The sequence below is a fragment of the Neodiprion fabricii genome, chromosome 1 (genome assembly GCF_021155785.1).
Source record: "Neodiprion fabricii isolate iyNeoFabr1 chromosome 1, iyNeoFabr1.1, whole genome shotgun sequence".
NCBI classification, from domain to species: Eukaryota; Metazoa; Arthropoda; class Insecta; order Hymenoptera; family Diprionidae; genus Neodiprion; species Neodiprion fabricii.
Window position 1 is genome coordinate 18303063 of NC_060239.1, and position 26086 is coordinate 18329148.

The following is a 26086-nucleotide window of genomic DNA, read 5'->3' on the forward strand; positions in this document are numbered from 1 at the left end:
GACTCCCTGGTACTTTTTCTTCTTGGTGAAGAGCACGGCCTCCGTTTTGTGTGGAGCTACCTCCAGGCCCTGTTCCCCTATCCACTTCACGGCCATATCCGTCGCCAGCCTTGCCCTCTCTGCCGCGACTCGTGGAGTCTTTCCCACAGCCAGAATCATAGTATCGTCGGCGTAGCATGTAACGGTAGTGCGCTTTGGCAGGTCCAGGCGCATTACCCCGTCGTACATTACGTTCCAGAGGAGCGGACCCAGCACAGATCCCTGGGGAACTCCTTTGGTAACGGTCCGCGCTATAGAATAATGTTCGGTTTCTATAGTGATCCACCGCTCCTGTAGGTAGTCGCTGACTAGCGCCATAAGGTATGCGGGTGTGTCGGCCCTGCAGATCGCTGCCATAATATTCAGCCATCCTGCGGTGTTGAACGCGTTTTTAATATCCAAACATACCGCACATGCGGACTCTTTCGTCCGTAGCGCCTCCGAGATGACGTCGGTCACAGCCCTAAGTCCGTCGGCGGTCGACTTGCCCTTCATGAAGCCGTACTGGTGCCCACTTAGTCCCCTGGCCTTACGCAGGTGGATCGTGAGCCTGTTAGCTATAATTTTCTCGTATAGCTTGCCCATGGTATTGAGGAGACAGATAGGTCTGTACTTGGTTGCTTCGTTCGTATCTTTCCGTGGCTTCGGGATGAGTATCAGTCGTGCGGCTTTCCATTCGATAGGGAAGTTCAGCTTCCTCATTAGTTCCGTATACAGGGATGGCAGAGCGTCCGGATACGCCTCCTGCAGGCCCTTCAGTGCCTCCATTCGAATACCATCCGGCCCGGGTGCCTTGCCCTGGTTGCATGTTTTGAGCGCCTCGATCACCTCAGGCACTGATACTCACAGGGTCTTGGCGTCGGTTTCCTCGACGACCCTGTCTATTTCTTTCAGGGTGAGTTTTGGGTGGGTTTTTCCCGGTGGGAAAAGCTCTTCCACCGCCTTGACGGCGTCCTTCTTGTACGCCGGTGCCAGGGGGCCGGGTCCCGCTAATTTTCCCGTAATGATTTTATATGACCTCCCCCACGGGTCTGCTTCCAATTGAGCGAGGAGCTCATTCCACGCCCTCTCTTTACTCTGACGTATTAGTGTTTTAAGCTTTTTGCGCGCTTCTCTTAGTTCGGTGGTCAGCTTCTCAAGGAACGCCTCCGACTTCCTTCTCTTGCGCGCTCTTTGGAGTATTCTCCGCGCTCTCGTGCAGCTCGTGCGGGATTTCGTGATGTCCCCGGTCCACCAATATACGGGGGGCTTGCCCGAGCATCGGGTCCTTCTTTTTGCTACCCTGTTCAGGCTGTCCACTATCAGCCGGATGATCTCCCGTTGGAGCTCTGGTGCTCGGAGCTCCTGCCACTTGGTATTTATCCTCATTTGGACCATAGCGTTCCGGAGTTTTTCCTTTGATGTCGTCCTCATATTCCAGTCGGGTATGTCCCTCGGGCGATCGCATCCTGTGTTCCCGTTACCGACTTTGACTGGCATTATTCTAAACTCGATTCTCCGGTGATCACTCATCGCCTCGATGTCCTTGATCACGCGCCATCCCGTTACTGTCTTGGCGACCGCCTGCATGGCAATGGTAATGTCTATTATAGACGTCGCCTCTCCTCTGTGGAAGGTGGGTATCTTTCCTACGTTAAGACACGACCAGCCGTGCGTGTTCATGGTGTCCACGATCACGCTCTCCCTGGGGTTTTCCTTAGTCCCTCCCCATGCTTGGGCCCAGGCATTCAGGTCCCCAGCTAGTATAATGCTGATTCCCTGCTTGCTTGCAGCTTCAGTGGTTTCGATCACTACCTCGTCCCAGTAGCTTACGAATTCTGCCATTCGTTTATTTGGAGAAAAGGACATCGACGTGATGCCCATGGTTTTTCCTATTTTAACAATAACGTACCCCTTGCCGGTCCGGATTGTCTTGGCCTGGGTCTTTTTGTTTATGAGGATTATACCGGCACTAGCTTCATGGCATATCCTGGCATGAACTCCTTTGTCCCTATTCGGGACGGCAGTTCAGAGGCAATTATGATGTCGACGTTATTGTTCGCCGCATCGGCAAGTATTAGGTCCAACGCCTGGTGGCAGCGGTTCAAATTGGCCTGCCATATTTTCATGGTGGGAGGACGATTGTTACCTGCCATTGATGAGGTCTTCCGCGTCCCTATGTCTGCCGGGGGTCTCTGCCCCCATGTCTCCGTTGCGAGTGCTGCTCCCGACTGGGGATCCAGCTGGCCCAGTTGCAGCAGGACTTCCTTGCTCAATTGGGGGCCTCCCCTCTCGTTGGTCCTTCCTGCGTGTCTTTGGCGTATTTCCAGCTTTTAGCCTTCCTTAGTTGGTAGCTTGACCCACGCAGCCCTCTCCTGCCACGGGTAGGTGAACATTCTTACTACGTGTGTTTGTTCCCGTTCCTCTGCCGATGTGGGGATCTCCGAGCAAATGGCGTTGATCAGATCACTTTCATCTACCAGGATGTCCATACCCCGTATCTTGGCTGTAGTTCCGTCCCCCAGGGTTCTGACAACTGTGTCCTGCGGTAGTGCTTCTCTAAGGCAGGCCGCAATGTCACCCGCCTTTGCCGCTTCTGTGACGCAGAGTAGAAGTTTCCCCCCGCGCGGCATCCTAACCTTCTCGACGTCCCTTGAGTTGGTCATCTTGGCTTTGACCTCCCGCAGCATGACCTGATACGTTTTTCCCGGCATGTCAACCATCACCGCATGTCCCTTTTTTCTTGGTGAGGTTTTCCTTGCTGTCCCCGTTGATGGTGAGGCCTTCGCAGGGGGGCGTGTCCCCTGTCCGTCATGGCCGTTATGGCCGTCGTGGGGGCGATCCTCGGCCGTCATCGCAGTGGCAGCGGCGTACGTCTTCTGGCCTTCTCCTCTTCTCCCCTCCGTCCCAGGTGCTATCGCGTAAGGCGCCACTGTCTCGGTCTGGGTGCCGATTGACCTAAGGTACTTGTTGCCCCTGCTTATCTTCATGGCATCGCTCACCGTACTGGTAGAATTCCGACTGGGTCTATTGATCGTCACCTTATTCCTCTGAGGTGGCCCTGCTGCGGCTTTCGGAGGGTTCCTCCTGCCGTTTGTTTTGGGGTCCACATCAGAGTTTGTTTCGCTCGAGTCGTCCTCTCGTTCGCAGTTTCTCGCTACGTGCCCCGGGTGTTTACACCTATAGCAGACTTTTGTTGGTTCCTTGCACGTTTTGGCCATATGCCCTTGGTCTCCGCATTGGTAGCAGGTGCCGGAATCCTGCCTAGGTCGCGTTCTGGCTGTCGACCAGCCGATCCTCAGCCTGCCCTCTCTAATCAGTTTTTTGGCCGCCTGTGCGTCCACTTCGGCGCAGGCTGTCTGGACTCCTGAGCCTTCTTTCGGTACCAGGAAGATGACCCGTGGTGGTTCCTCTACGCCCTGACTAATTGCTATAGCGAGTTCCTCCCGGGTTACGGTGGGTTCTATACACGTAAATATCACCCTGGTTTTTCGAGGGCCCGGTATAACTGCGGTAAGTCCCTCTTCTGTAATCCTTTTGGTCAGGATCTTTGCTTCCTCCGCACTACCGGTGTCGACTAAGGCGTCCTCGGTTCTTGCAGCCTTCCGCACCGCTCTGACGTCTACGTCGCTGGTGTTGACGTTTTTTTTAAGGTATTTAATCAGCTCCTGGTAGGACTTACCCTCAGCCCTGATTATGATCATGGCGGCCCGTGTGGTTGCGCCTGTGGTTACTCCCCGGTTCGCTTCTTCTGCGTTCTGCTGCGCAGGGTTCTGGGTGGATTCCCTGGCGGTAGTCAATTCCTGGATAGGGGTGGTGGCGGTGTTTCCGTCCTCATTGTCGCCTGTCGTCAGCATTTCCTCTAGGGTGCTCGTTGCCGTAGATGTAAGTATAGCCCCTCCTGTGGGGTGCTTGGGCCTGTTTTGTTGCGGGGACTTTTCCGTTATCGTTTCTTCGCTGCTGTTTCGGTCCCTCTGTCCTTCTGATCTTTTTCTACGCCTGCCGGTGTTTACCCATGTCTCTCTCACCTCGTCGACTTCTTCGTTGCTTAATTCAATTTGAGGTTCGCTGCAAAAGTCGTCGATCACCTTCTGTCCGTCCTCCCTTCTTTCATGAAGTAAAGCTATCAGAGCGTTACTAAATCTTTTCTCCTTCGTTATCGTGACCAGGATTTGACTAATCTCCATTGTCCATGTGACTATGAGCTCTTCCCTCTCGTCCGTTGGCAGGTATTCGTCGGACAGCTCCTCTGTAATCTTACGAACGCACCCATCCGCTTTTTCGCGGATTTCCCTGCGCAGGTTATTACTGCTGCCATAGGTTTTCATTATACTTCTGCCCAGAGTAGCCAGTTTGTCCACCGTATCTTCCAGCTTTATCCTCCTACGGGCGGCAGGTGTTAACTCCGTCCGGTTTCTTTGGTCGTCTTCATCGGTTATGTTGCCTGACGAATTTCCGGCCATTCCAGCTGCGGTGTAGTGAGCTGTGTTTCTTGGATCCTTCTTAGTGGGTCCCTCGTGGGTCCTCCCAGTTGCATTTTCCGGTTCCTGAGCCTTGGGGTCCACCCAGGAATTCGGGTTGTAGTTACTGGATTTCGACGGTCGGTGGCCTACTCCCTCACCCCGTGCCGCCGTGGCTGGGGCTCCGTACCCCTGCTCCGTAAGATTTTTTCTGTGATGTCCCTCCATGACGGGTTTTTTTTTTTCAGGGTCCCTCCCTTAGGTCGCCGTTAGTCACTCTCCGCTCCCTGTGGACCTTACCGGCAGGGTAGAACCTACTGGGGCCCGAAGGCCCCGCCGGCATCGCTCCAACAGTTCATCACGGGGAGCCTCAAGCCCCCCACACCACGACAAGTTAGCGACCCTGTGGGGGGCGTTGATACCTCTTGTAAAACTTTGTTAAGAAGCCAGATATTTTAAGATTCAAATTTGATCCATTTTTGAATTTCTGCCGTTGACGTTAAATAATCTAAGATTTCGTAGGGATACTCAATTACATTTATCAATTTCAATTATTTCGTAGATACCACTGTTACGTGGGGGTGAGGGTGTACTGAGCGGTGGTAGTTGATGATTAATTGAATAATCTAGCTCCCACGTAACGACAATGAATAATAATTAAAACTAAGAGAAAGACTTACCTTTCGGTAAGCCGGTAATTTGTAGGATCGTGTTGCTATAGACCTGTACAGGTCTATGAGGTTTGTTTAAATTGTTGAGGCAATTACAATAATAAAAATAAGAAGAAGGTCGTTCAAAATAAATGATTAATATAATTTGACTGGTAAAAGATGAAGTATATTCTATTTTGATTTGGTTATTGAAATGTTTGGTAACAATCAATGGTGATAAATATATATGTATGAGCCGAAAATAACAATTTATAAAGTCTTCAAGTTTATAAAAATCATGTGTTATACTATTCTAGAGGATATTATTATTTGATACCAAGAACATCTACTCTGAACGATGGTTATAACTAGCTGGTCGTGATTATTGTATTGTATCTCTCTTTTTAGATTATCTTAAATCGATTATATATATATTTTTGTTAAGTCTTATTCGTTGATTCTTGGAAACAATGAGTACGAATTAATTGGGGGTAGTGAAGCTAGCCACCAATTCTAGACTTGGTTGTTGTGAATTTACTGAAGTAGTTTTTGATTATCAAGGTGAAACAAGAATTCGTCTAATTTCGAAGATTAACACTCGGATTGACTTAGCTTTTTGGTGAATCGGTCGACGAGATTGAGAGCCGTCGGATCGTGTCGGTCTGCGTCGGTAGAATGCTGGACCAGGGGGCCTCACCGCAAATTTGGAAGAGTTGATGAATCGCCTGATGTTGAACGTTGGTCACTTAGTCTTTGTGAATTTAGAATGATATCTTGTTATCGAAAGTTTGAAAGTGTCTGTTTTCTGATTTTGATGATAAGTTAAAATTGATTGGAACGGTTATTTATTAAAAATGATAGTGTAATTATTACTATTTTCACTTATGATTACCTGATTCGCTTGAATCAGGGCCAAACTCAATTTTAACTAAGGAAAATGGAATATCATAACAATGTCTATTCGCGAAATGACGAGATTTAGTAAAGAACAGAAAAGATGGAAATGTAGAAGATAGTGAGTCTTTTGCAGCTAACAGAATAACTGAATGCTCGAATTTAACGAATTAGCGCGAGACTTTAGGCCGGTCACAACTAAGATTTTCCGAACGCTACTCTTGCTCGAGAAGGGCTAATACGGGTCGACGTCCACGCACTTCGCGACTTGACAGACGAAAGACGCGGCTTCTTGGGCCCGAGGGTCCAAGGAGCTGTAGTTGTAATAAGTTACAACGGTAATTAGCCAATGAGGTGCGAGAGCAACCTCCTGGTGCCCAAATCCACATGGTCAGCGTTACTTCTCGCTCTTCGACGGTGTTCCGACGATTCTCAATCTCGTCGGTGACACATTAAGAATATGAACAAGAGATATTTACATACTATGTTCACACATTCATTCATACATTCTAATAAGTAATCTATTTCAATTTGATGGTTCTGAAGGTAGTGGTTTATCCTAGTTATTGATTATAATTTTAATTTAAAAAGAGGGATATTTCTAGGCTGAGCGCTACTGATACTAACTCAGCAGTCTCTCATCTCAGTTCTTGGTACCAGTTATAAGAAACAATTTTGAACCTTATACTAGGGATCATTGTTGGTCTCTACGTGACTTTTGCCAGGAGGGGTGGAACTCGCCGTTATTAGAATATGAGATTTTGATGAAATGATATCTGTGCATTGAAGAAATTAAAGCAATGAAATGAAATGGAATTTTGAAAAAGGTACGCCAAGGCGGTACGTCGGGGCGTAACACCACGTTCAGATTCCTTACTTCTCACGTGTAAATGAGAAGTTAAAACTTGAATTTTCGTTCGCCGTGACAAGAACCCCTTTCTCAGGTTGAGCTGTACGCATGTGGGTCTTGAACTAGCTTATCATGTTTCATTTCATTTATATTTTTTTTTTTTTTTGGAGTTTGCTCCTTGACCCGTTCGGCCCGAGCGGTGACTATAGTCACCCAACGCTCGACGCTCGCTCTGTCCGAGCGGTGACTATTGGGAAATCATCCACTCAGATACGCTACCTGACGGATCAAATATAAACTACTCTATGCAGGTCAAGCTTAAACTGCTGATACCAAATATAATATGTGAGAAATGTAGTTTAAAAGTGTTCAACTTTTTTTTAAATATTAAGTAATCAATTATTATCTATAAGCTTAGCTATTACTTAAAAACATCTTGAATTTCAATATTTGATCAAAAAATTTAATCATGGAGTTTTCACCACGAGAAAATAAAAATAAAACTTTCTGCTGTGTGTATGGGTGTAATAGCAAGTCTAGTAAGAACAATACAGTTCGATTTTACACTTTTCCTTCGGCAAATTCTAGTTTTGTAGTAATCAAAAATAAATTTGGTGAAGATGAAGTAATTGATCGTCGATTAGCTTGGATAAAAGCATTGAAAATTGGGAATGAGGTTACACAGTCAAAAAAAGTGTTTTCATTACATTTCACCAAAAATGACTTCATACCAACATGTAAGTAATTACCTATAGAATTTCATTTCATAATTATTTGTTTATCATCAATATGAAATGAAATTTTTTGTAGTATAATATTTGTCAGAAAAAATAAAAAACAATAAACATTAAATTTTATTTTTCATTGCAGCCAATGTTGCGATATTGCACCCACAATTTCATGCGGTGGATCTTTTAAACGAGAAGTTCGGAGACAGAATGCAATTATTTTATACTCATTATCACAACTAGTATCTGATTGCTGTAGGCCACATTTCATTAGATGCCCCGCATCAAGTATATCTTCACCACCAATAAAATTTTTATGACTAGGCTGAGTATTTGTAAACTCACAAATTTCTTGTATTGAAATTTTCATATTTTATTGATTTTTTTTGAAAATTCGAGTTTAATAACTGTAAATAAATACACGCTTTCAAATAAGAACACGAAAGCTGATTTAAAAATGCGTTTTAGAATAGTTACTGCTTCTGCCGCAAGGAGAAGCCACGCCCCCGGCAGATTTCCCAATAGTCACCCAACGCCTGACGCTCGCACTGTACGAGCGGTGACTATAGTCACCAAACGCCTGACGCTCGCTCTGTACGAGCGGTGACCATGGTACGGACGCTTGCCGCGACTGCTCGGTCAGCGGGGACGGCGCAACGTAGAATGCGTCCGTACCAAAAGGGTTAAAAAACGATTTGAATTATAAGGCTCAGTACGAAAATTAAATGAGGAGTAAAATCAAGTGTAATACGAGAACTTGAGGCGTTATAGAAAGAGACAAACATATATATCTGTAGGATTGAACGTGCAAAAGAATGAGATGAAATACATTACACAGCGTATCCTATACTCAGGGTCTCCTCTTTGTGCAATGCTTCGTAGTCTCACTGTATAGTTCACTATCTCTGATCTGAGAGTTGAATGTGTGCGTATGTTTGTACGTGTGTGTTGTGTGCCTACGTTTACGAAGTTCTGCCGCAACTTGTATACTGCAGCCGAGTACAGGGTATGCATGCTGTATAATAAATACATATAGTAGCATTTATTGTATCCATACAACGTACACAAGGAGCAACCTCACCATCAACTTTTAATGTTTTGAGCTTAAAGTTTTCTTGTGCTTCTATGCATTGATACGTGTATTTTTATGTACTATTGAACAAATCATCAAGTGATTAAATTTGAAATAATCCGAATAACTACAGATATATGTTTGTTTCTCTTATCATTTTGGAAGATGCGTTCATTTATCCTCTTTTCCCATTCGATACATATCATAATGATTGTTCGTAAGGAGTAAACTCCAGTCGTGCGTCGGAGCTGACACATACACTTTTTTTTGATTATTTCTTCGATTTATTATATCGTTTTTTTTGTTTTCATGTTTGCAAAAAAAGCCATTATATTATAAACCGCATCTCCAATTGAATAATTGATTTCTTGAATCATTTTTCCAATTCTAAAGTACAATTACAACAGGAAGATATATATAACAGCTCTTGATCAGAAGAACGGCGGACCGACAGGGTCACTCTCGTTTTCTACTTCACCGCCAGTCGGTCAAGTTCCCTGCGCAGGGTAAGATTTACCGACGGAAGTGTTATCAACAAAAGTGTGACCATGCATGGTGCCTCCCGTATTTCCGCTCCATTCTACCGACGGCGAGTCTGCCTTACCGGTGCAGATGTAACTGATCAGAGTGTGATCGTAGACAGCGCCACTCAGAACATAGGCTGATCTCACATATGAAGAGTTTGACAGTCAGATTATTTGATATCGGATGAGCTGACATTCTAAATTTTTCCAAGATGAGCAGGCATTTTGAATTTTCGTGGATATATGGGCAATCATTTTGAATTTTGATGTTAGATAGTTGACATTTTCTTACCGACAGAAGTGTTTACCACAGATAGCACCACCTTCATCAATCACTGCCTTACCGGTGGCAGTAATATCGATAGGAGCACTACCATAAACGGCTCCATCGTCGCTGTTTTACCAGCAAGGTCAGTTTAGTTTCCAATGACCGCCGCCAGCTAGCGTTACCCCTGCCTCAACGACAGTTGGTGCTACCGACGGGGTCCCTTTTATCGATCAGTCGTTGTTTTATCATTCGGATCTGTTTTACTGCCAACGCTCGCAATAAGCTGGAATTGCCTCTACCCTTACCGACAGTTTTCGATACCCGTGAAAGCGTTACCATCGGCTTGTCGTTGATGGCGCCTTTTTCATCGATCAATCGTTGTTTCATCAATCGAATCTGCTTTCTTCTCAAGCCACAAGACGGCTGCCTCTACGGGGTGATGGCGGTAGAAAGCAATACGAAGTTTCAAAATAACGGTCAAATACTTTGAATATATGTTTTGACTCATAATAGTATCAATCATTTATTCATTTCTTATTATTTATTTATTGATTTATCGCTTCTCCAAATTTTACATGGAATTCACGGCGAGTCGTGTTCGATAGACATCATGTTGGGGTAAGTGCCACCTAATTCTAAGATTGATTTATACCAATTTCTTCACCATACCGTTGATTGGACTGTACTCGACGATGCGATCACTTATAATCACGACCCTATCTGATCACTCATGATCAATACCCTGATTATAGCAGATCACTCTTCATGAAAGGCCGCGACAAAACGTAAAATTTCCTCTCCGATGGCAGATTCGTATAAATCAATGTTAGCGAGAGACTGATGTGGCAGCTTTGTTAGTTTTTGCCGATCGTAAACATAGGCCCGCTGCGGTAGGATCTCAGGTACAATCCCTTGCCTTACGCAGTCACCCTCATTGCTGTGTTATGTTGCTTTACATCCGTCGAGCTGGTACCTACGCTTTAGCTATAGCTGAAGTACCACCTTGTTAAAGCCACCTAGAACAGCCAGAATTGGAACGTGATATAACACAAGGCGCACGCGGTTTCTCTAGTATCCAACGCACAGCATCTTTGGCACTCTGGATCAGCCGCAAAAGCTCCTAAGACTACTTCTTCGTTAATACCCCGTCTCACAGGGCATTGCCTATGCTTCGTGCCTCTCTTTACAGAGCTCGTGACCCGAAGACGTTGCTCGCATTGTATGAATGCCTTCGCAGATGAAGTGATTCTGTCTGGGAATCTCGGCGCATAGTGCCTCACGGCCGCTCTTCCACTCGAACGGCATTCACCATAAATGAAAGCAGGTCAACGTACTCGTCGACGAAATAACTTGCAATGTTTTGGTGTGAAATATCGCTGTGATCGTGCTTGAAAAGACTGTGAAGGACTGGTAAATGTCAAGGTGTTTGTGTCAATGCTTATATCCCGTTATCAAAACAATCCCTCATGCGAGTAAACTTTATCTTGGATGTGTGCTACACGTGTGAGCTTGAACAGATTTGAAGATCAAGATATTTCTACAATCACACATTATTATTCTGAAGCAGACCATTATGAATAGAAGAAAGTAGGATCTCAGCACATCCAAGCTCCTCCCAGATCAGACCCTGGAGAAAAGTCACCCTATATATATGTATAAGAGTGTTTCGAAAAAAAAAATTTTGGATTTTTCTTAACGCTACCCGATGAAATGCCTGTTTGGGACCTCAAAAATAACCTCTCAAAATTTGAGCCATTTAGCTTATGCGTAAGAACTGGTGCAATCGATTTTTCGTTTTTTCTTCCACCCTTTCCTGAAAATCTCCCAAAATATTGCAAGTTATTTCGTCGACGAGTACGTTGACCTGCTTTCATTTATGGTGAATGCCGTTCGAGTGGAAGAGCGGCCGTGAGGCACTATGCGCCGAGATTCCCAGACAGAATCACTTCATCTGCGAAGGCATTCATACAATGCGAGCAACGTCTTCGGGTCACGAGCTCTGTAAAGAGAGGCACGAAGCATAGGCAATGCCCTGTGAGACGGGGTATTAACGAAGAAGTAGTCTTAGGAGCTTTTGCGGCTGATCCAGAGTGCCAAAGATGCTGTGCGTTGGATACTAGAGAAACCGCGTGCGCCTTGTGTTATATCACGTTCCAATTCTGGCTGTTCTAGGTGGCTTTAACAAGGTGGTACTTCAGCTATAGCTAAAGCGTAGGTACCAGCTCGACGGATGTAAAGCAACATAACACAGCAATGAGGGTGACTGCGTAAGGCAAGGGATTGTACCTGAGATCCTACCGCAGCGGGCCTATGTTTACGATCGGCAAAAACTAACAAAGCTGCCACATCAGTCTCTCGCTAACATTGATTTATACGAATCTGCCATCGGAGAGGAAATTTTACGTTTTGTCGCGGCCTTTCATGAAGAGTGATCTGCTATAATCAGGGTATTGATCATGAGTGATCAGATAGGGTCGTGATTATAAGTGATCGCATCGTCGAGTACAGTCCAATCAACGGTATGGTGAAGAAATTGGTATAAATCAATCTTAGAATTAGGTGGCACTTACCCCAACATGATGTCTATCGAACACGACTCGCCGTGAATTCCATGTAAAATTTGGAGAAGCGATAAATCAATAAATAAATAATAAGAAATGAATAAATGATTGATACTATTATGAGTCAAAACATATATTCAAAGTATTTGACCGTTATTTTGAAACTTCGTATTGCTTTCTACCGCCATCACCCCGTAGAGGCAGCCGTCTTGTGGCTTGAGAAGAAAGCAGATTCGATTGATGAAACAACGATTGATCGATGAAAAAGGCGCCATCAACGACAAGCCGATGGTAACGCTTTCACGGGTATCGAAAACTGTCGGTAAGGGTAGAGGCAATTCCAGCTTATTGCGAGCGTTGGCAGTAAAACAGATCCGAATGATAAAACAACGACTGATCGATAAAAGGGACCCCGTCGGTAGCACCAACTGTCGTTGAGGCAGGGGTAACGCTAGCTGGCGGCGGTCATTGGAAACTAAACTGACCTTGCTGGTAAAACAGCGACGATGGAGCCGTTTATGGTAGTGCTCCTATCGATATTACTGCCACCGGTAAGGCAGTGATTGATGAAGGTGGTGCTATCTGTGGTAAACACTTCTGTCGGTAAGAAAATGTCAACTATCTAACATCAAAATTCAAAATGATTGCCCATATATCCACGAAAATTCAAAATGCCTGCTCATCTTGGAAAAATTTAGAATGTCAGCTCATCCGATATCAAATAATCTGACTGTCAAACTCTTCATATGTGAGATCAGCCTATGTTCTGAGTGGCGCTGTCTACGATCACACTCTGATCAGTTACATCTGCACCGGTAAGGCAGACTCGCCGTCGGTAGAATGGAGCGGAAATACGGGAGGCACCATGCATGGTCACACTTTTGTTGATAACACTTCCGTCGGTAAATCTTACCCTGCGCAGGGAACTTGACCGACTGGCGGTGAAGTAGGAAACGAGAGTGACCCTGTCGGTCCGCCGTTCTTCTGATCCAGAGCTGTTTTATATACCATACTTATGAAATTTTTCCTCTGAATTTTTGTTCACACTTTTCAATGCATCATTTTTCACAATCAATCATCTAAAAAACATTTTAAATATGCTACAACTATTTGCAAAATACGCGGAAATGATTTTTATTTTCTCGGACAGAAGCAAAAGAAGAATCTCAGTATGAATCCATAAATTTGACTCGAAAAAAGGAATATGTATAACAAAACACAGTTTTTCTAAATCAAAGAAGCACGCCGTCACGAACATTCGATATTACTCAAATATATAATTAAGGGCTTCCAGACAAAGCAGTGATGAGGGAATGACTTTTGGGCTACTTGGCTGGTAGTTTCATTCCATTGCTCAACAAGAAGCTTGAAATAGTGTGTAGAATAACTATATATAATCCTACAGTAACTGCAAAAGAATATAAGATTCACAGTACATGGTTAATGAGTATGAAAATGAGCGAGGACACGATTTTCGTAAGATTGTTAGAACTAGTCAAATATAGGTGTCCTCTCTCCGTCGTTTTCCGACTAAACCTCGAAGCATCAAACCTCAAAAGCCGCGAATTTCATGCAGATCTCACTACAGCCAAGTCCGCGGAACACGCAATGGTTCACGTTTTCGATTGCCAAATTCGTAATTTTCGCACAAACACGCACGCGCGCGCGCGAGCTTGCATCTAGTTTTCTTTAATTTCCTTATCCTATTTTTTCTCTTGTCCTGTAAATCGAGATATGAAAAGAAATTCATTCGAAGAATTACCGCGATTTTATGGAAAATAAGTCGCATGAAAGCTGCTCCGCAAATATTTCACAAAATTCTCTAGTATCGGATATGAAATCGCAGAAAAAAATTTTGTTCTCTGAAGAATATCGGACAGCGAATTCCAAAAAATATTTGCTACCCAACTTATTCTTCTATCACGTTAAGCCTCCCGATTTCGTTCTTATGGATTAAGTTTATCACACATGTGAATAAATGTTTCAATGAAAAATTACAGAGTGCAACAGGTGGGCTTAAACGTATGTGGAATAGAAAAAAATACTGCTTAGGAGCGTTGACTGAACGTTCGTGTAGTAAAATTTCATCAAATTCAAACCCATCAATCAATGAAAGGGTGTTTGGTACAGAAATAATTAGGTGTAAGTTGAAAAAAATCTGAATACTTATTCGAACCGACAACATTTTTTATTTTCATTACGCAAACTCCGACAACGATCAAGTAGCATGAGTTTACGTGCGAAATTGTTGTTCAGTCATGATAATCGAAACTGTGTTACCATAAGTAATTTTCAGAATTGATATATAAGTACCAAAAACATGTACTCAAACTATTTTGTACATATAGCAAAAATTTCTCAACTCAGAAGTGCAAATGAGATATCTTTTAGTTGTTTTCCCCGACGTTAAGATGTTCTGAATATTTTCCGTCCAACTAATTTGTGTCCAGTTGTAATTCATTGCATACATCGGCAGAAGAGTGATGGGTAAACCTAAATAAATGTCCTTAGTAAGTAAGAAAAAAGTTTATTCAGCAAATTTTGGTCAAGGGGCCTTCATTGATTATATAGAATATTTCGTAACGAGTGTGTCGAATATTTTAGTAAGCTCTTAATTATTACGTAACATTATTTGGGAGAGGGCAGAAAACACCGAGAAAAATGTTACGCAATATTTGAACACTGCCTAAAGGACATTTTTCTGAGATTATTGATTCTATGTTCAGTTTAAGGTTTTCTTTACGTTTTGTGTAGTATACGTTTTGTTCCTTTGCCCCCTTACTCCTTCGCTATTCACTTGATTTTGATATTATAAAACTGAAACCATACCGTAATTTGACAGAAATCTGTGCATGTAATGTCTACTGCATGACCATAGATTGCTACATTAGTCAGACAAAGAGCCTTTCTTACATCTTCAAAGTTGGAATATTTTTGATTATTTGTGATCTTGCTTATTTCTTGGTTTCTACTTATTATTTTTTCGATAATTTTCAGGCCGTTACACAATCGAATTTCCTTTGATTTTACCAATTTAAATGGAACTTGAGAAATAAGTCTTACTTACCCTCAAATAGGACCACCCAAAACCGTTCTGCAAAAAGAAAAATATTTTCTGAGTTAGGAATTTGTTGGTATTGAAATAATAGTCCAGCGTTTTGCTGTAATTGTTTTTGGTACAGGGTGGTGAGGGATAGTAACCGCAATAGTACACTTGATTTAATTTACTGAACGATTTATCAAGTATATCAAAAAAAGGCAAGAGCACTAGTTGGGTCATACCGATATTCATCAGCAACGCATGCACGCTGGTAGAAACTCACCACAGTTACGAGTACACGTAAGCGAATCACCTTCAGTACCAACAAAGCATTTGCAGGTTCCGCAACGGGAGGATATAATGAGAGACTGTATATATTGAATGACCGGGTGCTTTGAAATCGAGGTTGATGAGCCGAACTGAACACAGTTGTGGATACCAGCCTTCTACCGTATCTCTTGCCCAGCATACTTGCTGGGAGCACAAACCAGAGATGAGTAGGGTGATCTCCAACACTCGGCTTTTCGTGATACCAGCTAAGTTGGAGCGTCGATGTGACACCTAGGCGGCCACGCACCGAAGGTGGCCCATTCCGACCTGATACCAGGCGGCCATGCACCGAAGGTGGCCCACAATCGTGTATATATAGATACACTCGGTTTCTCGAGCAAGTGGTTGCCAATCGCATCCTTGTCCCCACTCGCACAGATGTTTCCAGGAATGCAAGAATTGGGTTTTTTTTTGTTTCAGTTATGAATGTCAGCGAATAAAAGTATCTACAGATTTGATAAATCTTGGATTCAATTAGCGGACGCTGAACCAAATTAATTAACTATTCTCAATCCGAATACTTTTTTTTTTTTAATATATATTATTTTTTTATTGATATGAAAATATGTGACGCCCGGTGTTCTCGAATATTTGTACACGCAGTCTATGGAAAAATATACGAAGTCAGCTCGATAACATTTATGCAAAATGTGCAATAGGCAGGTGGTTGGGGAAAATTTTTTTTTTCTCGAACTGAATCTTCCAGAGAAGCATCAGCGAATTACAAGCAAGCTCCATAAACATACCGAGCAAACGCGGAGTCACGGACGTAGCTGTGGTGTGGCTAAGTGGATACCACATGAGGATGAATTATCAATCACAGGTTTTTGCGCTAAGTTTTCCTGTATTTAAGTTAATTACTGCTGCCTTTGCTATAATACTGCATTCAAGTCTTAAACAAAACACTAAAAAATAAGTTAACCACTTAATGTAAAACAAAATGTTAGATTGAGCTTAAAATTTAAGTCGGAGTTACATAAACTAAGATAATTACAAGTGCAACATTGTAAATATTGTACATTTATTGTTCATCCAAATAAATATGGTTTCCTCCTCAAAGAAAAAAAAAAAAAAATGAGGATGGAGTGATGCGGGACACGGGTTCGATCGCAGTTCACTCTTTTTATTTTTTTTTCAATTCAATCCCGGCTTTTGTTTTTGTATTGTCGGAGAAAAAAAACAAATGAAAGAAAGAAAATTTCCAGAGCCGGTCGATTTTTTCCTTCTTTCCTTTTGCTTGTTTTTTACTGAACCCACCCTTTTTGTAGTGGGGGTAACCCAGAAGAGAACAAATAATTGAAACAATAAAATTCCGACAGTGAATCGATTTGTTCCCCGTTTTTGGCGCCTCGTTTTTAATAAGGAAAAGTTTTGACAGTAATGAAAAACAGAGATTACTACAAACAAATGTATTGTTTCTTAATTCAAACTCAAATCGTTTGAAAATCATTCTAAAAGAAGTAACCAAGTTCAATAAGAATAAAACAAATCCAACCAAAACAAGTTCCATCAACGTCATACAACCGGTGATCAAAATGTAACAATGACACAATATGGTGATGCGACACGGCTATATTGACTAGCACGCGTCTCGAGTGCCAGTTTTTCATTCTTCTAATTTATTTCTGAAACAAAAAAAGACATCGAAGAAACCTTCATTAAATCTCGTTTGACTTTCCTGATCATACAAGCCTGGCATCTTTGCTCAGTCAAATCCCTTGTTATCTCTACATCATGTGTGCAACCATGTGCTTTGCTTTATTTGTTTCATGACTTCTCTCAAATTCCTTATCCAAGGCACCAATAGCTCTGCAGACATGCCTTATGCATCCGCACACGTTCTAACTATTGCCTTCATCCACAATAGCTCTGCAGGCATGCCTTACGCATCCTTACATGTTCTAACTATTGTTTTCATTCACAATAGCTCTGCAGGCATGCCTTAAGCATCCGTACATGTTCTAACTATTGTGACTTGCCGAATCATTCTCAAGTTACATCAAGGCTTTGGGTTCAAGGATTCTGGGTGATCAACTTCAGCGAGCCTCGAAAGCCAAAGTCGCACTCTCGAAATGGAACAGCGATAGCCAACAGAGTCTCATACTCTCTTCGGATGTCTTTGAGTAGATCCGGCTAAACCAATTAACAGAGTCCCATGCTTTCTTCGGATTTTCTACTTCTGAATCCGGCTCAACCAGAACCATGTTTCTGCAAATTATCGCTACATTTGTTTTTAACAACCGATTGTATTAACCCACAAGGGTTCATGGTTCATCTCAGCAAAACATGTTTGCACTCATGACTTTGTGCACTACAACAATTTTCCTCTTTAAAACTAACAAGTCACTTCGGAACTTTGTTCTTATCTTCTTCACTTTCTGCGACACAGCTGTCCTAACTCGCGCCATGTCCAGGAGCTGCGATCAGTTCATCGTGAGACACCTTAATGCTATTACGACCTCTAAATCCGGAAGAGCCTATTTTTTTAACTAAATACCTATCATTCGGAAGCTCCATGACAACTTCCAAAGGACCGCGATATTTTGCATCTAACTTTGTCTTAATTCTATCGATGTTTCTAACCATAAAAAATCCCCAATTTTAAATGGTTTAACTGGTTTGTTCTTTCTATCAAACCGTTCTTTGTCGTTCATGGCTTTTGCTGTAATAATACTTGTAGCCTCTGACCTGAGCTGAGTTAAATCTACATTGTCAGTCTTTACGCACGTATGCTTCACATGTCCTATATCTATTGAATTTGTTTTTGTGCCAAACAAAATTTTAGCGGGACTTTTTCCTAACGTTTTCTGAACAGTTGAATTTATTGCAAGCTGTACTTTACCTAACTCGGACTGCCATTGTTTTCCCCGAGCTTTGCATACTGACAACATATTCCTGATGGTTGACTAACTCTTTCAACTTGACCGTTAGCTCTAGGCGTTCCTGAAGCTATGAAGTGAACCACAATATTCTTTTCATCGCAGTATTTCTCAAACCGTGCTTTTGTAAATCCTGAACCTTGGTCACAAATGATTCGTCTCGGAACTCCAAAAATAAACGAGTGTTTTTCCAACTGATTGATTACTGTTTCTGTATCCAAACAACTTATCAAATTTAGCGTTAAAAATTTCGTGAATTCATCTATAATTACAAAAACATACTCTTACTTGTCATAAGGACCTGATAATTTTCCGGGTATATCTATGTGGATTGTATACCACGGAATATCTTGTTTCTCTATAGGATGCAGCTGAGCTTGTGGCGGTCTTGACACTGATTTACAAGTTTGGCACAAAATACAATTTTCAATGAATCTCTTAACACGCTTTGAAATTTGAGGAAACCAATACAGCTCGTACAACTCATCTAAAGTCTTTTCCCAGCCCAAATGGCAGATATTCTCATGTACTTGATGTATCAGTGACCATACCATCAGTTTCGGCACTACAGGTAACGTTATCTGTTTCGATTTTCTGTTTATCATCCGCATCAAAATTTTGTCTCTAATTGAATATGTATTTGCTCTCTCTGATCCTTCTATTACCTCACAGTACAAAGTTTTTATTTCATCATCTTTCTGCTAAGCTACCTTCAACCAGTCATCAGCTAGTTCAATTATCTTATTTGAATCTTTCTTAACTATTTTGAGTAGACTTTATTTTGAAACTGGATTTTTTGACAAAAAGTCCACATGCTTCATTCGTTCACCCGTGTGATATTCTATTTCAAATTCAAATGACTGCAAATATGTCCACCAACGATAAACTCGTGGAGTAAGATTTTTTTTGAGGCTTGCGGCTTTAAGCGAATTACAGTCAGTCACAACTAAAAATTTACGTCCTACTAAATATTGTCTAAAATGTTTTATTGCGTTAACAACTGTAAGAGTCTCAAGTTCGTAAGAATGGTAACGAGTCTATGGTACGTTTGCTATAATAAGCAACGGGATGTTTTTCTTCTTCAACACATTGTAACAATACGGCACCATACCCGAGTGCACTAGCATCGGCATGTAGTTCGATTGGAAGATTAGGGTCAAAAATTCTCAGTAACGGTTCTGATGTTAAATAACTGACAAGCTTGGCCCTGGCGTCAGTGTGTTCGTCTGTTAATTGTTTTGGTACTACGTGCAGTAAGTTTGTATAAAGGAGCAGCCGCTTGTGAAAATCTCGGTATAAATCTACGAAAATATGATGCTAACCCTAACAATTGCCTCACCTGGGTCCGTGTTCGAGGAATAGGTGATTGCACCAGGGCTTCGATTTTTCGAAGGTTGGGCCTCAACTCTCCATGTGACACAGTGTACCCCAAATAATCAATTTTTGTTTTCAAAAATTTGAAAATCCTTTCTCCGCAAGTTTTGCCATTACGATTGCCAACCTATCCAACACTTCCTGTGCAGTTCTACCGGGTATAAGAACATCATCCAAATAAACAATCGCAAAAGAATATCTCAATTCACCCAAAGCGTTATTGATTGCTCTCTGATATACGGCAGGTGCATTCATTAGCCCGAATGGCATTGTTGAATATTCAAATTGTCCGTCCGGTGTAATAAAAGCAAGCTTTTCTATTGAATTATCTTTTACAGGTATCTGATGAAAGCCTGCCATCATATCTAATGACGAGAAATAGTACGCACCGCACAATCGATCTAATTGATCTTGAATCAACGGTAGCGGATAACGATCTGCTACTGTGTTGGCATTTAACTCCCGAAAATCCACATACAATATATCTGATCCATCCTTTTTCTCAACTAAGATAATTGGACTAGAAAACGGACTCCTGCTTTCTCGAACGATTCCTGCCTCGAGCATTCTATTTACCATATGCCTAACAATCTCGCGCTCCAAAATTCCTAGCTTATAAGGTCTTCGCTGTACAGTTTTATTTTCATCTTTCAGTCTAATCTCAAAGCTGCCAGATGTTACACGAATCTTAGGAGTATCAACACTCATATGTTTCGCGTACAGTTTCAACAATGTTATAAGTGATTCCCTCATCTCATCCACATCACAATCTACAGTGTCAAAATTAGTTGTTACAACACATGCACCAAAAAATTTGTCCAATTTTGCAAATTCAACTATGGTTCCATCTAACGTGACTGACATACCATTAGCTAACAATTCTTTACCCAGAATTATTTTTGTGGACAAACTTTCGTCCGGTACTACATTTAAATCAATTTCAACATTGATGCTATTCAACTCTGCACACACTGAGATCATCTCACGGCAATCCACATACCCATTTCCTAAGCCCCTCAAATGCATACAAACGACTTGTCTTTTACCAGGCAACCTCTCTGCCAAACTCTTTGCTACAAGAGAACAGTCCGAACCATAGTCAAAGATGAACGTCAACACCTTACCGTCAGCAAGCTTCAGAGTATTCTCAGTGGAGGTAGAATTACAAAGCCTCACTACCTTCTCGTTCTTCTTAGGGCAACTCGGGGCAATGTGTCCCTCTTCCTTACAGTTGTAGCAGGTCATCGGCTTCTTTGACCCCAAACCTCTACTGTCCAGTTCCTTGATGACCCGTGAGTAACTGCCACGCTGTGTCTGCGGAGCTGATCGACATTCGGCCTTCCGATGTCCTTTTCTTCCACAATTGTAGCACTCGATGTCAAAACGGTGCGACTTACCATCTCGCGGCGCCAAAGTCTTAGTATGTGGACCAGGGGTTCTGGAGGATGCACGCGGTTGATGGAAGTCGGTCGTTCGTCCATCAAGGTACGCTATCGCTTCTTGTAGACTTTTAGGTGATTCTCGCACAAAGATGTTGCGAACGAATCTATTTTGCGCCGGATAGGATAATCCCGTAAGTTGAGCTGCAGTCTCGTCTACTGTTTTTCTCTTGTTGAGCCACGCTTTTAATTTTCTCCCTTTCTTCATAAAATTTTCAAGTGTAAACTCTGCGTCTTCCATCCAAATCGTGTGCAGCTCCGACGCAACGTTCTTATTTTTTGCATACGCACTTAAAAACTCAGAACGTGTTTCTACCCAGCTTTTTCCTGAGGGATCCATACCTGTGAACCACTGTGCCGCTTTGTCCTTAAATGCTTTCGCCAAGTGCTGGACAATTTCATATTCATCAGGATTATAACGGCGAATCCACTCGTCAACCTTTTTCACCCAACCAGTCGCGTCAGTCGTTTTTGGATCAAATTTGATGAGATCCATCCGAACACGTTCTCGTCTGGAAAGCAATGCAAGCAGTCGCAGATTTTCCTCCACCAATCTTGCCTCACGTTTACTGTGCCTACGTCTTCCGTGCTTCCTTCTTCGCAAATCATCAGAATGTTCAGATTCCGATGTCGTCGGGGATCGGTGATTTTTTTCGTTTTCTAGAAGTTTCTACTCTGCCTGTGTCACTCTTTGCACTTCTCCTCACACTTTCTTCTACATTTTCTGCCACACTAAAATCTTCCTCGTTTCTTTCCATCTCTATCTCAAAAATTTACTTAGTTTTTTACTTCTACACGCTTAAACGTTCTTTATCCCACTTATGATGTCAGAGATACGAAGATAAATAAAGAGTATTACACAGTTTATTCAATTGTAAACCGCAGAGACAGATAAATAAAGAGTATTACACAGTTTATTTAATTGTAAACCGCAGAGACACGGAAAATCACAACTTTATTCAAATCGTTTTGAAAATCATTCTAAAAGAAGTAACTAAGTTAAAGAAGAACAAAACAAATCCAACCAAAACAAGTTCCATCAACGTCATACAACCGGTGATCAAAATGTAACAATGACACAATATGGTGATGCGACATATATATTTTTTTTTCAAATGATCTCCTGGGCAGGTGCAACGCCATTTTTGTCTAAAACCCCTATTTTTGGTATATTCGGGCTATCGTCTAACTATGAGGCAATCTCCACCAACTCAGCCACTTGTTTCTTATCCTCATGGATTTGTTCCATGATTGGTTATAAAATAGTACTACTTAAAGATGCTCTGGGTGAATTTTTTTAGACTTTTGAATTTCCTCATTTCGGAAATGTTTTTTTTTCAACTTGCATGTCATGAAAGATTGAAGTCAGGCAAACAAAATTTGAACATCAAAAAGTTATATCTTTCCATCAAATATTTGTGTAATACATGTTATATTTTTGATGGTATCAAAAAGGTTGTTTTCAATGAATATAAATGGACATTTTTTTTTTCAATACACCCTTGATTTTGCTGTCAATTTTAAAGTGTATTTGGCAGTGTATTGCGAACGAACAAAAATATTGGTATCGTGGAACTCGACGTTCTTGCTGAGTAGAAAAAATATTTTACCGAGAAAGGTGCATTAAGGTTTATATTTTCCGTGTACTAATTAATACGATGTATGTTATATTTTTGATGCCGTATATAATCATACCGAAATATAAAAAATGGGGCATTTTACGTGATGCGGACCGCGAAAAAAAAATGTGAGGTTCTGAAATTCATTCATATTCGGCCTAATTGTACTTCTAAAAGATACGAATGTGAACGTACATATTTAATTTTTTTTTTTTCCAATCAGTTGTCAATTTATGGACTTTTAAGAATTGACGCAATTGAAATGTTAATTTTTTGAAGTAGTTTTTCAAATCAACCACATTTACAGTTAAATATTAATCATGGGTGTTTATATTGCAAATTTACAGTACTTTTCAATTATGAAAGCAGATTTGAATTTGATTTTTTTTTCTAGAAAAAACCGAAGATGAACATTTTAAATCGGAATTTTACTAACTTCGACCATTTTTTTTTCTAATTCAAAATATAGCTTAAAGTATGTAAATAATACACTAAAAGTTTCAAAATGGGATCCACATTGGTTTATTCCTATATTCTGTAAATCAGACTACTTGCTATGATACGAGTCGGCTAAACTTTATGACATTTTTAAAAACACGCTCAAGTCAAACGCAAAACGCAAACTTTTATTAAATCGTATTTTTGGACTCGGAGTCAGTTAAACTATGAATTCTATATGGTTTCATTCTTTTATTCTTAGTGCGATTCAACAAAAACCTTGGTTGTGGGCTCTCGTACTATACCTACTATGAATAGAGCAAGAAATCATCGCAAGCTTTCTCAGAGGGTTGGCACTATTCCTATTGTCTTGACCTATTGATTGATTCAAACTCTAGGCTTGTTTAAAGTTACAATGCCTGAGAATAAATACGTAAATAAAGTATATTCGATTCAGTTTAAGACGTAGCCTCGGAATCACAATACCGTTCTTGCATCTTGAAAAAATACATTTGCAAATAGGCTCCTATCATCTTTCCAGACGAATTGGCTCCAAATGTAATCATTAACAACGTATCATTATGTCGAACCAAGGGAACTGTAAATGATCAAATATCTATCAATCGGTAGATGAAAAAGTACCCGGGATGAGCTCAATGCCTTCAGTTTTATGAGTGTCTACATCCTTAGATCCTTCATTTTGGGGAAAAAAGACATAGTTACTCTCCCGTTTTGCAATGCCACGTTCAGTGAGAGGTTCGATCGATGAAAGGTTCTGTAAAATGACACTCGATTGCAGATGGTCCTCCTTCCTGAGTGCGCAGGGGGTACCAAAAGGTTTCGGAGAGACGATCCGAAGCATCCTTAATGGAGACAATATACATTTCACCTGCGCATCGAGGGAAAAAACTGGCGGAAAAATTCACAGCCGTATGTGATCAGAAGAAACAAGAACGCAAAGCTAGCCTTCGTAAACGCAGTATAAAGTGGAAAAACTATCTGCATTAGCTGTAAAGAAAAAAGTTATAATCTTGCGATACTTCAAGCATCTGGTTTGCTAATCAATAACTGGTGAATTTTTGTTACATTTGCGATGACGACGGAAAAACTGACTTATCCGCAATGATTGATTCTTATATTAAGTTAGAAGAAGGGGTCTGTCCAAAAGATAAGCGTTGTACGTTATGTGAAAGATCGCGCTCACACAGAAACTGCCTGGGGTGCCCCCCCCCCCCCCCCCCCCCCCCCCGATTTCGACCATTTGAGGATATATTATTCTTCATCGAAATCTAAGCGACTGGTATTTTTTTGTATCTAGTCCTAAATGTTCACAGCATTAGCCATGTTAAATCAAAAATTGTAAGCTCGGAACCGATACCAGTAACCTCACAAACTATTAAAATACCGGGCTTAGAAAGATTTCACGATCGCAAAAGAAACTCTGCCAGAAGCCATTCGGCAATTTGTGGGAGTGGTTTTTGGTAAAAATGCAACCGAAGTTCATTGAAACGAAGAAGCTCCCAAATTGTTGCTTAGAAAGAGCTTTGTAATGTTAAATAGGACGCATTGTAGAAAATAGTCCGAGTCTAATGGGAATTTGGCTGCACGTGTATAAGGGTAGTCTACGCACTAAGTGACGTTATTTCGAAAAACGCAAAAACACGTATCCCCTACTTTTTTCTGATGTTTCAAATGCGAATTAATTTCATTAAAATCCGAACAATGGTTATTTAGTTATAAATTTTTTTTTACTTTATGTATGTATGAGGTATGTATGTATGTATGCACAGCAGTCGTTTGAAGATCAAGGTTACTCATCTAGAAAATTGAAAACAAATCTTCACCATGTTTTCGAGAAAGTACGGCTATTATGCGCTGTAGTGTAATATTACGTAGCGCATAACATTTCTTAGTCAAAACATACAATGTATGCAAATGAACTATAATCTAAACTTTTTTAGTTTCATTGCGTTACTTTAATTCATATCATGATTTAGATGATTAAATAAATTGCTTGTAGTTGAAATTCGGTAGTTGGATTCTTTTGCATCGCAGCACTCAACTTTAAGTACGATTCCGGTATGTTAAATTCTACAATAGCCCCAGTGCACTGAGCATTGTAAGAATTTCCTCTTCGGCAATGAATACGCTTACCTCCGATGAACTTTCTGACGATAGCACTGTAGCTCTCGACAGTGTTACTGGTGCCATTGGACAGCAAACTCCTGGCACGCCAACTAAGTTGTGTAATCGCTTTGAGGATCGTGTCATACAATCCTAGCTCAATCACAACCGGCACAATTTTTTCTGTCTACTTTCGGAATACTACTTCACAAATGTTGATTTGATTATTCATATTCATAAAATTAAATTTTCTGATAAGATTTATAAACTATAACTGCAGTAATCTTGACCATTTTTTTTCCACTAGTTAATATATTTCATGATTCAACTTTGTTTTCGTAGTATTGTAGCTAAAATATGTATCCCCAACATTTGACGGCAAGTCTGATAATAATATTCTATCTCAAGTCGAGAACAGAATAATGGATAATGTACTTCAAAGTAATTTGTCAATGGATCTCATTATCGCTTTTCAATTATACGTTGGTAGAGACATTTTTCTTATGGGTAAACAATGATAAGTTTCAGGATATGCACGCAAATTACGTATCCTTATCCTCGTGAGTTATTCAAAATTGATATGCATGTCATACAGCCACTAAGATGATCTGGCAAATTATAATAAATACAGTAGCCCTCAAAAGTATTTTCACAAAGATAGTAATTGAGTTAATCACATTCAAATATAAACTACAAAAATTAATAATATTCTTTGTTGAAAGAAATTCGATGTTCTACATAACTGTTAAAAATTAACTCTCGATTGCTCGTGAATAAAGTGAAAATAAAGAAAAGTAAGAAAAACGATTGATCAAAGT

General features: G+C 41.2%; 2 protein-coding genes across 6 annotated transcripts in view; both read right to left on the reverse strand.

Moving 5' to 3' along the window:
* LOC124177821 (two pore potassium channel protein sup-9) overlaps positions 1-26086 on the reverse strand; it is an 854038-nt gene that overhangs the window by 500143 nt on the left and 327809 nt on the right. For all 5 annotated transcript variants that reach the window (XM_046561043.1, XM_046560786.1, XM_046560962.1 and 2 more), the window contains one exon: positions 15093-15119. The gene's annotated coding sequence lies outside the window, so the exon portion shown is untranslated. The remainder of the gene's footprint in view (positions 1-15092; positions 15120-26086) is intronic.
* Positions 883-2223, reverse strand: LOC124187822. The gene is made up of 2 exons (XM_046580010.1): positions 2168-2223; positions 883-2029 (listed from the first exon to the last, which is right to left on the reverse strand). The coding sequence occupies exons 1-2, from the start codon at positions 2221-2223 to the stop codon at positions 883-885; spliced, it is 1203 nt and encodes a 400-aa protein (XP_046435966.1).

Excerpts from the sequence above, each read along its gene's own strand:
- LOC124187822 (XM_046580010.1), bottom strand. The coding sequence starts at position 2,223 with ATGGGGGCAGAGACCCCCGGCAGACATAGGGACGCGGAAGACCTCATC. Across the intron at positions 2,030-2,167 it reads GAAGACCTCATCAATGGCAG|GGACAAAGGAGTTCATGCCA; the intron begins GTAACAATCGTC and ends CGTCCCGAATAG.